At 40.8% G+C, this 15,199-nt stretch overlaps 1 protein-coding gene across 2 annotated transcripts; it reads right to left on the reverse strand.

The window, feature by feature from the left end:
• Positions 1 to 606: 606 nt before the first annotated feature.
• Positions 607 to 14,342, reverse strand: LOC133454884 (TBC1 domain family member 24-like). Of its 2 annotated transcripts, none has more exons than XM_061733715.1 (11): positions 14,164 to 14,342; positions 13,280 to 13,482; positions 11,418 to 11,670; positions 9,439 to 9,552; positions 7,689 to 8,105; positions 5,344 to 5,583; positions 5,072 to 5,227; positions 4,748 to 4,811; positions 4,266 to 4,364; positions 2,340 to 2,670; positions 607 to 1,195 (listed from the first exon to the last, which is right to left on the reverse strand). In XM_061733715.1, exons 1-11 carry the CDS (start codon positions 14,322 to 14,324, stop codon positions 1,029 to 1,031), a joined length of 2,205 nt encoding a protein of 734 aa, XP_061589699.1. In that variant the 5' UTR covers positions 14,325 to 14,342; the 3' UTR covers positions 607 to 1,028. The 2 variants fall into 2 exon arrangements, with proteins under 2 accessions (XP_061589699.1, XP_061589620.1); XM_061733636.1 differs by having other exon boundaries at positions 9,439 to 9,555.
• Between the last annotated feature and the right edge of the window lie 857 nt (positions 14,343 to 15,199).

Consider the following 15,199-nt stretch of genomic DNA (forward strand, 5'->3'; position numbering starts at 1 on the left):
TTAATATTTCATTTGAGGCCAAATCTTGCTCTGAACCAGAATGGTCTCACTCACAATTTAATTCTAAATCATAAATCATTGTTTCAAAACTGCAGAGCTGGTGATACTTTAGAGGTCCTTGGAGGCCAATGAATCATATGTTCATGCATACTGTGGCCATAAGCAATCCTCTGCAGCTCAAAGAGCTCTTAAGCATCTCTGCACCACTTTATTATTTAAGTTTGACGTCTGAGCGAAGCAGAGAACATATATATGGAGGATTTTTTTTGTGCAGGTCCTGCTTCCACATACTCTGCAAGGTCGAAGATATCGGTCACCAACTCTCTACAAAGTTCCCGAACATCCTCCAAACATACAGCTGTCATGATTAGAAAGGCTTCCTCTTCTACCTCCAGTTTCAGACCAAAGCAGTGGATTCCACTGGATCTGCGTTAGTCCCGCCCACTGAGTTTGACGAGTGAAACTGACCGTTTTACATTTCATGATTCACACGCAGTAACATTCCCGCCATAAAATTTAAAATTACCTATAACTTTCCGTTTAGATGGTGAATGTTGTTGATACTGTTTTTATTAAGAGTTTAATAACGGCACTACAACCACAAGAAAACTTACTAAATTATTTTATTTTCCTTTTTCAATGTAGAAAAAAAATACAATAATTAGCCATTCAAAATAAAAACAAATATCTGAACTTACAACCTGAGAGGAGAAACATTCATATACAGTAAAGGTGTTGAGTGTGCAAGCGAAAGAGCGTGGAAGCAGTGCATTATGTAAAATTGTAAATCAAATGCAGCTACAAAATAGAGGAAAACATACAATTACCTCATATAAAAGTACACTATATAAGACAATAACTTGGATATTAGCATAAATAAATCAACTTAATCTTACAGTGTTTGTATAAATTTACATCCCAAATGATAAATAATTGGAAACTCCATACAAATTAGGTTTCCTTAATTAATGTCAAGAAAACTGGTTCAGTGTGGACTAAAACGCAGTTTTGAAGCTGTGATCGTTGCTCTACTTTGGGGGAAAACAGCAGATGGATTGTTGGATTCCCCAAACTTCCAGGGACTGGATCTGGAACCGTCCCTTACAGAGCGGGCTGCTCCTGAACGTGTCACAAGGCTCGGTGTTTCCTCCCTCCAGGTCCGGCTGCAAGCAGAGCGCGTGACCCCCGTCACCCCCTGCAAGAAGACGCACGCACTTATCATTTAAGACTCGTTCTCATGTGAAACCTGGGCCTAGTTTCAACCTTCAATGGCCACGGTTACATGATGTTTTTTAATTCGGAATTAATTATTCCGAATTAAATTATTCTGAATTAAACTATTTTCCTTCGAGTTTACATGGAAATAGTAATTCCGAATTGAGGTTTACATGGAAAACACGTTTGATCAGCTTTATCCAATTCTGCTTAAGGTCTGGGGGTTGGGAAGGTTCTGATTGGATAGGGGGACGGCCCGGAAGTTACGTCTACCGGAAGAAAAACAAACTTAGCCGCTACAACTTTGAAAAGCTCACAATTTTTATCAGTTTTCCTGCCATCTGTTCTTTTAATTATTTCCAGGTCCTCCAAGCTATTTATTAAAGGAGCATGAGGCAGGATTGAGGCAGGATTCATGAAAAAAATTCGTATACGTTTTAAGTTTTCTAGTAATAATGTCAGATGAAGCGTTCCAAACCAAAAAGAATGAGCCCTCTAGTGTATCTCTCCGTTGCCTTGAACAGGCTGTGTGCTGCAAAATGTGCTGCAATTGTGGGGCCGAATTTCCCGCGCTGTCCTGCGGATGTGACGTCACATGACGCTGCATGCACGTTCTCCCCGTTCTCCCCGTTCTCCCGTACCGGCTTCGCTGTTGGCTGCAGTACCCCCAACGGCCGTCGTGGTGAAGGGTGGCGCTAATGAGTCTCATTTCTTAAAAGGAGCCTCATGCTCCTTTAAATAAATGGTCTCTGTTCTTGACCACCGTTTACTGCGTGCTGCCATCTTGAAACTTTGTTTGGAAAACAAGTCCAGCGCAGAATATAAGCGTCATGGAGACAGACTGGCGAGTGAACGAGCAGCGCAGAAAGACCGGAATTAATTTAAAACAGAATGAGTGTTTACATGATCGCAGAATTATTCTATTCGGAGTTAACCAGCCACTTATTAGTTCGGAATTAAGTTTAATTCTGAATGGCCATTTTAATTCGGAATTGGGTGTTTACATGGTCACTCATTTTAAATCGGATTTAATTTTAATTCTGAATTAAAGAGGAATTAAACTTCCCATGTACACGTACTCAATATTCACAAAATGATTCCAGCTGCATGTTTGATTCACGTACCAATAACGAGCCGACTGTCGTCGCCGGCGATGAACATGGAGAACTGCTGCTCCTTCGGCCTCTTGGGCTCCTTGGCCGTCATCGAGTCGTCTAACGGAGCGGATACGGGGCCGGTCAGGTAGCCGGGGTCCCTGTGGTCCCTGTGGTCCCTGGGGTCCCTGGGGTCCCTGGGGGTCTCGGCGGGGCAGGTGAGGGTCGTGATTTCCGTCTGAGAGACACCACGAGACTCCGGAGCAGAGGCGGCCTTGCTGGGCTGGACTGGCCCAGGGGAAGCTCTTCTGGTCATGATGTTGACCATCGCTCTCTGGTAGCGCTCCATGCTGGGACGGAGCTGGAAGAGGGGATACAGACTTTGTTTAACCCTAATTCAATGTTTAAAAAAGTAAAAACTCTTCTAATAAACACCTAATTCCTTTGGATCTTATCTCAAAGGAAACATACTTTGGCCTTTTTTAAGCTTGTGTGTCAAGCATTTTGTGGGATCTTAATTGTTCCTAACATTCAGAATCCCACATAGAAATTTTTTTTTTTAATTAGAAGAAAAAAAAGGAAAGAAAGAGGGAGAAGAAAGTGAGAAAAGAGAAGAGAAAAAACAAAATCCCCAAAAAAAAAAGCACAAATCCTTAACCAGCAACCTCTATTTCTAAGATACAGCGTGTGCAGCATGATGTGATGGGAGAAGATCAGTAAAAGAAATAATCATAGCCTAGATAATTCTTTCTAGATTATTCTCCCCTGATCTGGGTCTGTGATGTCACTGCACCCTGAAAATCCGTAATGACTCGACGAAATACATCTTTTCAATCTGAAGCAACCCCAAACAAAATGGCTCGGTTTAGTATTCCCAGACTTTTTGACTTATAAGCAGTACTCGAGTTGTAAAAAAAAAAAAAAAAGGGGGGATGGTGGATTTTATCATATGGGGACAGATAATTTGTGCTGATTACAAATAATATAATATATTACAAATAATAGCACTGACCAAAACACCTGCAGAAATACTGCAGGAATGACATAACAGCAGTTAAATGCAGCCTTCTGTAAGCTTTAAATATCCACTGGGCTTACATCAAATACATCAAAACACAACAATTAAAAACAGTTTTCTGAACTTATCAATATGACTCTGTCCTTCACAGGATAAGTAAAATGGATCACTGCAAAAACTCAAAATCTTAACAAGAATATTTGTCTTATTTCTAGTTAAAATGTCTCATTTTAGTAAAAAAATCTCATTACACTTAAAACAAGACTCATCACTGGAAAAAAACCCAACAATTTTCACCTGTTTCAAGTAGATTTTCACTTGAAATAAGTAGAAAAATCTGCCAGTGGAACAAGATTCTTTTGCTTGTAATAAGAAGATAAATCTTGTCCCACTGGCAGATTTTCCTACTTATTTCAAGTGAAAATTTACCTGAAAAAGGTGAAAATTGTCACATTTTTCTGGTATTATTTTTCTGGTGATGACTCTAAATGTTGAAATATCAGTAAAACCACATTCATTGATGAAATGACATAAGGGATGGAAAGGAGGGATGGCAGTTTTACAGGGGGGGATGATTTTGACCGTTTTTATTTCAGGGGGGATGCCGTCCTCCCTCATCCTCCCTCATCCCCCCTAAACTCCAGTACTGGTTATAAGTCACTTCAGACGCCAAAAAAATCCCCCAAAAACAAGAAAAAACACAGATTATGTTCCCTTTAACAGCATGATGTCACCCCTGGAAATGTACAAGCTCTCATAAGGATTTCTTGTTATCAAGTTTTTCCTTTAAAGTTAAACACGGGACAACATCTGGAAATCAGCTCTAGCCACCGTCCTGTACCGTGATAATCACAAGAATCTCCGTCAAGTAAACTAAATCATGGATGAAAAAGGAAACATAACGTCATAAATGTTCTTTAAATCTCCCTGAAACTCACCGTGAAGACGAAACACTCCCCCGTTCCAAAGTACGCGAGACCCTGAGAGTCACAGGTTCTCCTTTTGATCACATCTGTCGACAGGAAGGCACCGCACACCTGAGAAATGAGGGGAGGAAACGTATATTTTAGACACAAACTTTATTCCATGAACTAATTTTAGTGTTTACCAAATAAAACCACAAAAACCAATACTACAGTAAGTACTCCTGTACAAAGGAATATAACCAGCCATCAGCCGGTGGCCACGCCCCCATTAAACAAAACATTTTGGCAGTTTGCTCGTCTGGATCATTAAAGGTGTGTTGTAACATAATGCCAAGAGGGAAAGACTTAATAATAAGAAAAAAATGCTACAATATTCACAAGTGAAAGGGAAAAAAAAAGTGTTTTATTTGCTACAAAAATAAAAAATAAAAAAAAACAAGGGGGTCATAACTTTTGCATTGTATTAAAATATTAGCTTCATTGTTCAATTTTACCTCTTCATCCTCTGTTTTGATAATCAGGACCACTGGTTCATGTCCTTCCAAATGTGAATAAAAGCTAAATGAAGAAAAAAAGAGGAAACTTTAGTTATAAATTCAACTGAACTCAGTTAAACTGAATGGATTTAACTCAATCTGTAACATCAATATTTCTTCGTCTGAAGCTGAAGAGAAAATAAAAAGTACTGGCGTGCTAATGATTAAGCTTGTTTGAATGAAACAAATGAAAGTTTTTTAGTTTTTTTTTTAAAAATCTAACAAAGATGAAGGATCCATATCTGATTGAGTTTCCTTGACCGATGACCAAAAGTTACTTACGAGGCGAGACTTCTCCCGTGTTCGGATGTACTGAACAGCCTGACGGGGCTGAACAGAGCGAAGCGCTCGGGGATCCAGGCCCAGATAACTCTCATCTCAGTCCCTGTGAAGACGCTGGAGCGCAAGACGTTGAAGTCGACCGTCTCCACCGTCTGCCTTCAGGGACATTACAGGGGACATATTACGGTGCAATGAAAGTATTTCTATCTGCTGTTTCCAGTTACATCATCCATGAATGACCACTCGGGCTGTTACAACGATGACATCATTACCTCTTTTGTTGTTTGCTGACACCCTTTCGCACGAGTGACTCCTTGTTGGCGTTGAAGAGCAGGTTGAGCTCGGCCCGGGTGGCCATGGGGACACCGAAGGCCCGTTCCAGCAGCTCCTCCACCGTGCAGTGGCGGTCCACGCTCTGGACGAAGCTTTTCATGTCCGCCCTGAAGTCCTCCACATGCGCCACTCGAGACGAGACGGATGCCTTGTAGAGGCCGAGCAGGGCCAGCGCCACCCTGCCAGGGACACGTCAAGTACTCGTGTTGTAAAAAAAAAACCAGGGGGGATGGTGGATTTGATCATATGGGGACAGATAATTTGTGCTGATTTCAAATAATATAATATATTACAAATAATAGCAGTGACCAAAACACCTGCAGAAATACTGCAGGAATGACATAGCAGCAGTTAAATGCAGCCTTCTGTAAGCTTTAAATATCCACTGGGCTTACATCAAATACATCAAAACACAACAATAAAAAACACTTTTCTGAACTTATCAATATGACTCTGTCCTTCACAGGATAAGTAAAATGGATCACTGCAAAAACTCAAAATCTTAACAAGAATATTTGTATTATTTCTAGTTAAAATGTCTCATTTTAGTAAAAAAAATCTCATTACACTTAAAACAAGACTCATCACTGGAAAAAACAACAATTTTCACCTGTTTCAAGTAGATTTTCACTTGAAATAAGTAGAAAAATCTGCCAGTGGAACAAGATTGTTTTGCTTGTAATGAGAAGATAAATCTTGTCCCACTGGCAGATTTTCCTACTTATTTCAAGTGAAAATTTACTTGAAACAGGTGAAAATTGTCAAATAAGTTATTTTTCAGGTGATGACTCTAAATGTTGAAATAGCAGTAAAACCACATTCATTGATGAAATGACATAATGGATGGAAAGGGGGGATGGCAGTTTTACAGGGGGGATGATTTGGACCGTTTTTATTTCAGGGGGGGATGCCATCCCCCCTCATCCCCCCTCAACTCCAGTACTGAGTATACACACCTGTCAAGTTTTGGATTTAAAAATACGGGACATTTTCCACCAACCGCTGGCACACAAAGGAATTAAAGCACATTTATTTATTTTTAATATTTTCCGTTTATATACACATTGATTGTCTTCAAAGTGAAACATTTACATTTTCTTTTAATTTGTAATTTTCACTCATGTGGCTCTCTGGCGCCGCCCTGGTGGTGCTGACGGACCTCGGTTCTTCCCCCATGGGACACACTTATGGCACTTTTCCACTAGTTCCTACTCAGCCCGACCCCACTCGCCTCCACTCAGTTTGGTTCTTTCCCACTAGGGGTCTAACGTGCCGAGTAGATACTTTTCTGTAACTATTCTGCCGAGGTTCTAAGCGGCTGAGTCGGCTGTATCTGACATCATCACAGAGGCCACCGATTGGTCGGGGGGTTGGAGTCAGACGTCTGAGTCAGGATGTGACATCAGAGAAAGAGCGACTCATGGCTTCTTGTTCATTTTATTCGACCAGAGCAGAAGTCTCTTTGGTGATCCAACTATGAGGTGCAGATGTTCATAAACCTGGTGTTGAGGAGAGAATTAAAAAGGGATCTAGACGGGCGATAAGGAACGACCAGATCTACCAGGAGCTCTGTCTTTTCATAGCTGCTCGCGGCTACCAACGGACTTTTCAGCAGCGCAGAGACAAACTAAAAAAATTCAAAAGTGTCGCCACTTGAAGCTTCTTTCACTCTGATTTTTTAACTTGATATTGAACACAAGCCACAGACCCAGCAGCACATCTATCATCTCCTCCAGGTTCTACATCTTTGGTGTTGTTGGCTTCTTCGTTTAGATCACACAATCTCTGCTCCAGGTGCTGAATTGTTATGGAAAAAAAACAGGCTGAGTTGAGATGAGTAGGTACTAATGGAAAAGTACCATAACATCGCAGTTACACGCCTTTTAGAACTTATAACTGAGACCCATCCTGCTCCTCTTTAGGAAAGTAAATTCGATTTCCCATTTTTGGAAATATTTACACAAAGTCTTTGCTTTTTTGGTAGAAATATCTTCTCTGTCGTTACATCCATCTCTGATTTGTTGTTCCAAGTTTGCTCCCGTTTTCGCCACTAACCTCGCGAGAACTGCCACCCAGGCTACAGGAGGGGGCAGTTCTCGCGAGGCTAGTGACAATTCAATTTGCCGTTTGAAAATTATTACATTATATAAGAGGAAATTTACAGGGAAATACTAATGTGAGAGGACGGCGGGAAAGAGCGGTAAAATACTTGACAGGTATGGAAGTGTATTAAACATTTTTCTTCTTGTATCAATCATCTGTGTTTGACGGATCCACTACGAACCTGTAGAGCACCTTGTAGCCCTCCAGCAGGTAGACGTCCAGGACTCTGATGGCGTACGTGAAGGGAAGGTCGGCAAATATCCACATGATCCAGTCGGAGTAGAACTCGAAGAGGTTCTGGTGGGAGCCGGCGATCAGCTTGCGGATGCCCCTGCAGCACCGGTTGGCCAGGTCTCCGAAGGTCATGCAGGAGGCGCGGTACGTGAGGAAGGTCTGGTCCACGTAGCGCTTGTTGGCGTCCACGTAGCAGACGAGGCGGGAGATGCTGTAGAAGCACTCGGCCTCGTCCTCGCTGAAGTGGAGGACGAGCGACACCAGGGCGGGGAGGACGGGGCAGAAGCTCATCTCCGGGAAGTATTTGCTGAGGCAGAGGAGGATCTTCTTCACCGAGTTCAGACCCGCTTTGTTGAGACAGTACCTGGAAACGAGAAGACCAAGCAGTGAAACATCAACATCGTTGAAATACCTATGAACGATGATGACAACAAAAAACTGAACGTTAACTACAGTCCTTGGAGGCGTAATTTAGTTATATTCCGACTGATAAAAGACACTCAAACATTTTTAATTTGCTCATGTGACGAAAAAAATTGAAAAAATCTAAAATGGGAAAGAGCTGTTGTGCGATCGACTGTACTCATAGATTTAGCAAGAAATCTGAGTTATCGTTTTACAGACTGACGAAAAATAAGCTTAAGAAAGACAAATGGATCGCTGCAATTCGCAGAAACAACTGGATTCCAGGCACCGAAACGTGGATTTGCGGTTCCCATTTTGTATCAAGTAATGTTGGATTTTTGGGTAGCTAACATTAAACGGTCAAATCATAAAGTTTGGTGTCCTCATCACTTTAATTTCACCAACAAATCCTGCCTTGAAGTCGGACCAAGCGTCAAGACTTTTGTATACCTTCAAGTTTTACTTTGTGTATTTCCCTGGTGTAGAAATTAAGTACATATAAATATCAGGAAACTGGATTCGTGGCCAAATATTAATGTCCATGGACCACTGGTTCTTGGGGTAACTGTACCAAATATTAATGTCCATGGACCACTGGTTCTTGGTAACTGTACCAAATATTAATGTCCATGGACCACTGGTTCTTGGTAACTGTACCAAATATTAATGTCCATGGACCACTGGTTCTTGGGGTAACTGTACGGGTCACTGTCAAGTCCAACTGCCTTTAATTTAAGCCGATAATCGGCTGTTATCCCGTCTTCTGATGTTTTGCCACTCAGTGCGAGTAAGGGGGCTGGTCCAGTGGGAAAGTGACGTCAATGCATTCCCTCTATAGTCCGAAAAATATGGTAAGTAAGCCTGGATAGGGAGGCGGAGCCATCACAAAGGGTCCAGGCCTCCATCATAGTTTTCCACCAAACTGGTTCCAGGGCTGGTTCTGGTTCACAACTCGTTCAACTTGCGAACCAGCTGAGAACCGGTTAGCTTTTCCATAGCTCGGGTACTAAGGGGAGCCCTGGAACCGGTTTGGTGGAAAAGGGTTAAGAGGGAATTAAGAAACTCCAAATCAACACTGGACAGGCAGGACGCCCACGGTTGAACCCGTCAGCCATTACTCTCCTGAAGTTGGCCTTAAGCTTGTCCCACACGTCTGGTGATATAACGTCCTCTCATCAGGCCTACAAGTGCATTTTGTTTTAAACATATCTAATGCCAGGGTCTGAAAAATAGATTTTTCTTGTGATATACTTCCCCCATGTGGTCAGAAGTCGTGTCGTTCTAAAATGTACCTTGGTATGTCTCCATCTTCCATGTACTCTGGGACGGGGTGGCTGCTCATCTTCTGGTCCCCAAATAGCGTCTTGGCCAGCTCCAAGTAGACGTCTCTGCCCGGGGGGCCGGCCCTGCTGCAGGAGACATCAATTAGGAATGGGCGATATTTTACCGTTCATGATATACAGTCAAAAAAATTCCCCACGGTAAGAATTTGTCATCTCGCAGTAAAAACGATAAATTCCCGTTGATGACGTTTATGTGTAAAGCTGATTTATGGTTCTGTGTTAAATCCACGCACAACGTACAGGAAGGAAGGAAGGAAGGAAGGAAGGAAGGAAGGAAGGAAGGAAGGAAGGAAGGAAGGAAGGAAGGAAGGAAGGAAGGAAGGAAGGAAGGAAGGAAGGAAGGAAGGAAGGAAGGAAGGAAGGAAGGAAGGAAGGAAGGAAGGAAGGAAGGAAGGAAGGAAGGAAGGAAGGAAGGAAGGAAGGAAGGAAGGAAGGAAGGAAGGAAGGAAGGAAGGAAGGAAGGAAGGAAGGAAGGAAGGAAGGAAGGAAGGAAGGAAGGAAGGAAGGAAGGAAGGAAGGAAGGAAGGAAGGAAGGAAGGAAGGAAGGAAGGAAGGAAGGAAGGAAGGAAGGAAGGAAGGAAGGAAGGAAGGAAGGAAGGAAGGAAGGAAGGAAGGAAGGAAGGAAGGAAGGAAGGAAGGAAGGAAGGAAGGAAGGAAGGAAGGAAGGAAGGAAGGAAGGAAGGAAGGAAGGAAGGAAGGAAGGAAGGAAGGAAGGAAGGAAGGAAGGAAGGAAGGAAGGAAGGAAGGAAGGAAGGAAGGAAGGAAGGAAGGAAGGAAGGAAGGAAGGAAGGAAGGAAGGAAGGAAGGAAGGAAGGAAGGAAGGAAGGAAGGAAGGAAGGAAGGAAGGAAGGAAGGAAGGAAGGAAGGAAGGAGCCAGAAAGAAAGAAATAAAGAAATGAGCCAGAAAGAAAGAAATAAAGAAATGAGCCAGAAAGAAAGAAATAAAGAAATGAGCCAGAAAGAAAGAAATGAGCCAGAAAGAAAGAAAGAAAGAAAGATATGAGCCAGAAAGAAAGAAAGAAATGAGCCAGAAAGAAAGAAATGAGCCAGAAAGAAAGAAAGAAATGAGCCAGAAAGAAAGAAAGAAATGAGCCAGAAAGAAAGAAAGAAATGAGCCAGAAAGAAAGAAAGAAATGAGCCAGAAAGAAAGAAAGAAATGAGCCAGAAAGAAAGAAAGAAAGAAAGAAAGAAAGAAATGAGCAAGAAAGAAAGAAAGAAATGAGCAAGAAAGAAAGAAAGAAAGAAAGAAATGAGCCAGAAAGAAAGAAAGAAATGAGCCAGAAAGAAAGAAAGAAAGAAAGAAAGAAATGAGCCAGAAAGAAAGAAAGAAATGAGCCAGAAAGAAAGAAAGAAATGAGCCAGAAAGAAAGAAAGAAATGAGCCAGAAAGAAAGAAAGAAATGAGCCAGAAAGAAAGAAAGAAATGAGCCAGAAAGAAAGAAAGAAAGAAAGAAAGAAATGAGCAAGAAAGAAAGAAAGAAATGAGCAAGAAAGAAAGAAAGAAAGAAAGAAATGAGCCAGAAAGAAAGAAAGAAATGAGCCAGAAAGAAAGAAAGAAAGAAAGAAAGAAATGAGCCAGAAAGAAAGAAAGAAAGAAAGAAAGAAAGAAAGAAAGAAAGAAAGAAAGAAATGAGCCAGAAAGAAAGAAATGAGCCAGAAAGAAAGAAAGAAAGAAAGAAAGAAAGAAAGAAAGAAAGAAAGAAAGAAAGAAAGAAAGAAAGAAAGAAAGAAAGAAAGAAAGAAAGAAAGAAAGAAAGAAAGAAAGAAAGAAAGAAATGAGCCAGAAAGAAAGAAAGAAAGAAAGAAATGAGCCAGAAAGAAAGATATGAGCAAGAAAGAAAGAAAGAAAGAAAGATATGAGCAAGAAAGAAAGAGAAAAAAAAAAGAAAAAAAAAGATAGATCAATTCCCGTTGACGACGTGACCGGACCTGGAGTTGATGCTGTGGATGATGTGGTAGTACGCCTTGGCCCTCAGCGTGTGAGGGACGGCCCACAATCCCCGCCTGGCCATGGTCTTCAGCTGCTGGTGTCCGCTCTTCAGGATCTGCTGGTATCTCATCGCAGCTTCAGGGTCAATCTTCTCCCACTCCACAAACTGTCCGTACTTCATCCCCGAGCAAGAGCAGATCTCCCAGCTGTCCGACTCGGAGATGGTCATCATGGAGACGGTGCCCTTGGCGCCTGAGCAAAACATGCACACAACTTTAACAATTCTGATTAACAAAGCTCTTATACATTCCATTTCATTTTATTCTTTATTTCATTCAAAAAATAAAACAAACAATTCAAATGTTCATAAATTGTGAATGAAAAGGGAGCAGAAAGAAGAAGAATCTTATCTAATCTGCCCCTTTTTCCAAGAAATAAATTCACAAATAACATAAATAAAAAAAATTAAAAAAACAACTAAGTAAATAAAAAACAAATAAAATTACCACCATCTATGGGTATGTTAATCAAACTTAACTAACATATTTCATTATATTTACTTAACATACCGACTTTAATTGTTCTTTTGAATGTAATGTTTGATTTGGATTCTTTGTTTTCTTTATTCAGATTGTTCCATAAACTGATTCCTTTCACAGAAACACAACGTTCCATCAATTTTGTCCTGAATCTTGTTTTTTTTTTTAAATCTCTGTTCCTTTTACATTATACTTGCTTTCTCTTTTTTCAAATCTTTTCTGAATGTTGATTGGTAAAGTTTTTTTATGAGCTTTAAACATAATTTGCAGAATACTATAGTCTACTAATTCATGAAATTTCAACAATTTTAACTGAAGGAATAATGGATTTGTTGGATCTCTATATCGTTTTCTACTGATTATTCTTATGGCTCTTTTTTGCAAAATGAAATTGTGGATTATTGTGGATCTAGTGCCACAAAAGCACGCATTAAAGAGTGACAAGCTGGGAATTGAACCTGCGAAAGCCTCTGCATATAAAGGAGCTGCCAAATAATACAGTAGCTGAGTTTTTGAGCCCCGATTAAAGCAAAACAACCCCATTGTGGTGCTCGATGAGTATAAAAAGCGATCAAAATCACATCCTATGATGGCACCTATAACCCAGAAAAGATTTTAGAGGAACATGTGTTGCCTTCAAGAGCACATCGTCTCCAGAGAAATCTGCATCCTTGAACAAGACAGTAGGAAAGCAGATCCTGGACCGTTTAGGCCGACGTGGATGAGGAGGAAGACGGTCCTGCTACAGGACCGGTCTGACTGCACATTTGCTGCAACAATGTGCCAAAATAACAACGAAGATGCTTCATGACTTCATGCCAGAATGCTTTTAAAGTATTTTAAGAAGGAACGGCAACATTAAAAAGCTTTACTATGAAATCCTGAAATGCAACAAATGGATGGACATTAACAGATGAGCTGCTGAGAAAGATTTGTTCTGTTTTCGGAGACATTAAAATCAAAGTAAATCAAAGAATAAATGCAGTTTCTTTCATTTCATTCTTCATTTCATTGTGCAATAACCAGGACAGTGCAATAACTTTGTGCAATATTACACAACGCTTTTTCTATCCTTATTCTTTTTATGGCACCGCACTTTCTATTTTATTTTTATTTTTATTCTTATTTTTATTTTATTTTTTTTATTTGTATTTGTATTTTTATTTTTATTTTTATTTTTTATTTATTTTTTCTTTCTTTCTTTCTTTATATGGTTGTTTGGCTTTTGGGTGTTTGATTTCCCAAAGGGATTAATAAAGTCGTCTGAATCTGAATCTGAAATTAAAAAAACATATTTTCTTATTTGCGGTTGTATTTCCTACCGTTGAGTTCTCTGGAGAGCAAATGCCTGTTCCCTTTAGACTTGGGCCTCTTGAAGGAGCCGGGAAGGCCAGCTTTGCCCCCGTCTCTGTCCTCCTTCTTGGACTGGAGGGTCTTGAGCGTCGAGCTCGGTCTCTGTCTCAGCGGACTGGACAACGAGCTGAAGTGGCTGTACAACTCCGACGTCTCATAGCTGTAAAAAGACCTTTAAAAACAAAAAAACACAGCTTCAGATCAGTGATCTACTATGGATGAGAATAAAATGAAAGGTAAAGTGTGCAGCTAAGCTGCAGATGAGAATGGACTTGTTCCTGCAAAGATGGACACGAGTGAAGGACTGTTTGAATGTAAATATTTAAGCGCTAACTTGAACAAATGTGACTGAAAATCCGTCTGTCAAGGATTGTCTTGATAACTATTGTAATTGTCATTTTAATAAAGTTAAAAAAAATAAAAACACAGCTTCTGATCAGTGATACAGGACTGTCTCAGAAAATTAGAATATTGTGATAAAGTTCTTTATTTTCTGTAATGCAATTAAAAAAACAAAAATGTCATACATTCTGGATTCATTACAAATCAACTGAAATATTGCAAGCCTTTTATTATTTTAATATTGCTGATTATGGCTTACAGTTTAAGATTAAGATTCCCAGAATATTCAAATTTTTTGAGATAGGCTATTTGAGTTTTCTTAAGCTGTAAACCATGATCAGCAATATTAAAATAATAAAAGGCTTGCAATATTTCAGTTGATTTGTAATGAATCCAGAATGTATGACATTTTTGCATTACAGAAAATAAAGGACTTTATCACAATATTCTAATTTTCTGAGACAGTCCTGTAGTCTGGATGAGAATAAAATGAAAGGTAAAGCAAACGTACCTGGAGCGAGGCCGGGCTGGGGTTTCCTTACTGTCCTCCTTGCTGTAATAAGAGTGAGATCTTTGCCTGATGCTCGTTGCCGTGGAGCTCAGGTCCTGGTCTTTGGGGGGGTCAAGGTTTCCACAAATGGAGAACCTCGGTGTCGCTGAAACGTCAATCATCTCCCGTCTGGTTGTTCAAACATAAGAATTGTAGTGCGTCTTCAGAGCGTCGGGTGCTTTATATCCAACCCCGGGGAAAGGCAGGTCATGTGAGCAGGGCGTGCTTTGTTTGTGGTGAGGAAAAAGTTCCACTCATCTGCCCGGTTTTGAACTTCGCTAACACATGTCTGATTCTGGGAAGCGTCTGAAATGCATCATGGGTCATCACGGGTCAGGGCCAAAGAGAAAAACAAAATTTTTATAGAAATGTGGAAAAACACAGTCAGCTGCCGGAGCTGTTGTTATAACTTCCACACCTCCACAGCCGTTTCCCACAGTCCACGACCCCTAGTTGAGGTCAGATCTTTATTTTAACATCCGCCACTTCTGGTAACCCGGGGGTTTCAGAAAGAGGACGGTTCTGAGGTGTTGAATGCAACTTATTCTGTGAATTTCCTTCACGTGTGGCATCAAAATGTCAAGACGGCGCATTCCAAGAAGTCCCACGCCGTCTATTATTTCACATAACACGGGTGTGTTTTGATTTATACACAGCGATTGTTTGGATGTGAAACAGAGAAAGTCTACAACCGCCTGCCTGTAATGAGGCCGAGACGTAAACAAGTCGTCCCGGAGATGCAGCGTCGATATGCCGAGGTTCAGGTGACCGGACACTTTTACGTGCCAAAAAAACACGTATCTGTCTCTTGTCGCTCTTCGTCTGGAGCAACAGGCTCGTTCTGGGTTGAGTCGACTGTCAGATAATAATAATAATAATTCTTTATTTTTAAAGAAAGACAGTGGATTGGACAGTGGACAGGGATTGATCAACGTTTCCTTGCAGAAAGTAAATGTACCCGAGTTAGCCGAAAGGCTAATTTTCAACGGCAGTCCCT

The sequence above is a fragment of the Cololabis saira genome, chromosome 1 (genome assembly GCF_033807715.1).
Source record: "Cololabis saira isolate AMF1-May2022 chromosome 1, fColSai1.1, whole genome shotgun sequence".
NCBI lineage: Eukaryota > Metazoa > Chordata > Actinopteri > Beloniformes > Belonidae > Cololabis > Cololabis saira.

Excerpts from the sequence above, each read along its gene's own strand:
- LOC133454884 (XM_061733636.1), bottom strand. The coding sequence starts at position 14,324 with ATGATTGACGTTTCAGCGACACCGAGGTTCTCCATTTGTGGAAACCTT. Across the intron at positions 4,812-5,071 it reads CACGGGAGAAGTCTCGCCTC|CTTTTATTCACATTTGGAAG; the intron begins GTAAGTAACTTT and ends TTCTTCATTTAG. Across the intron at positions 4,365-4,747 it reads TCAAAACAGAGGATGAAGAG|GTGTGCGGTGCCTTCCTGTC; the intron begins GTAAAATTGAAC and ends CTCATTTCTCAG.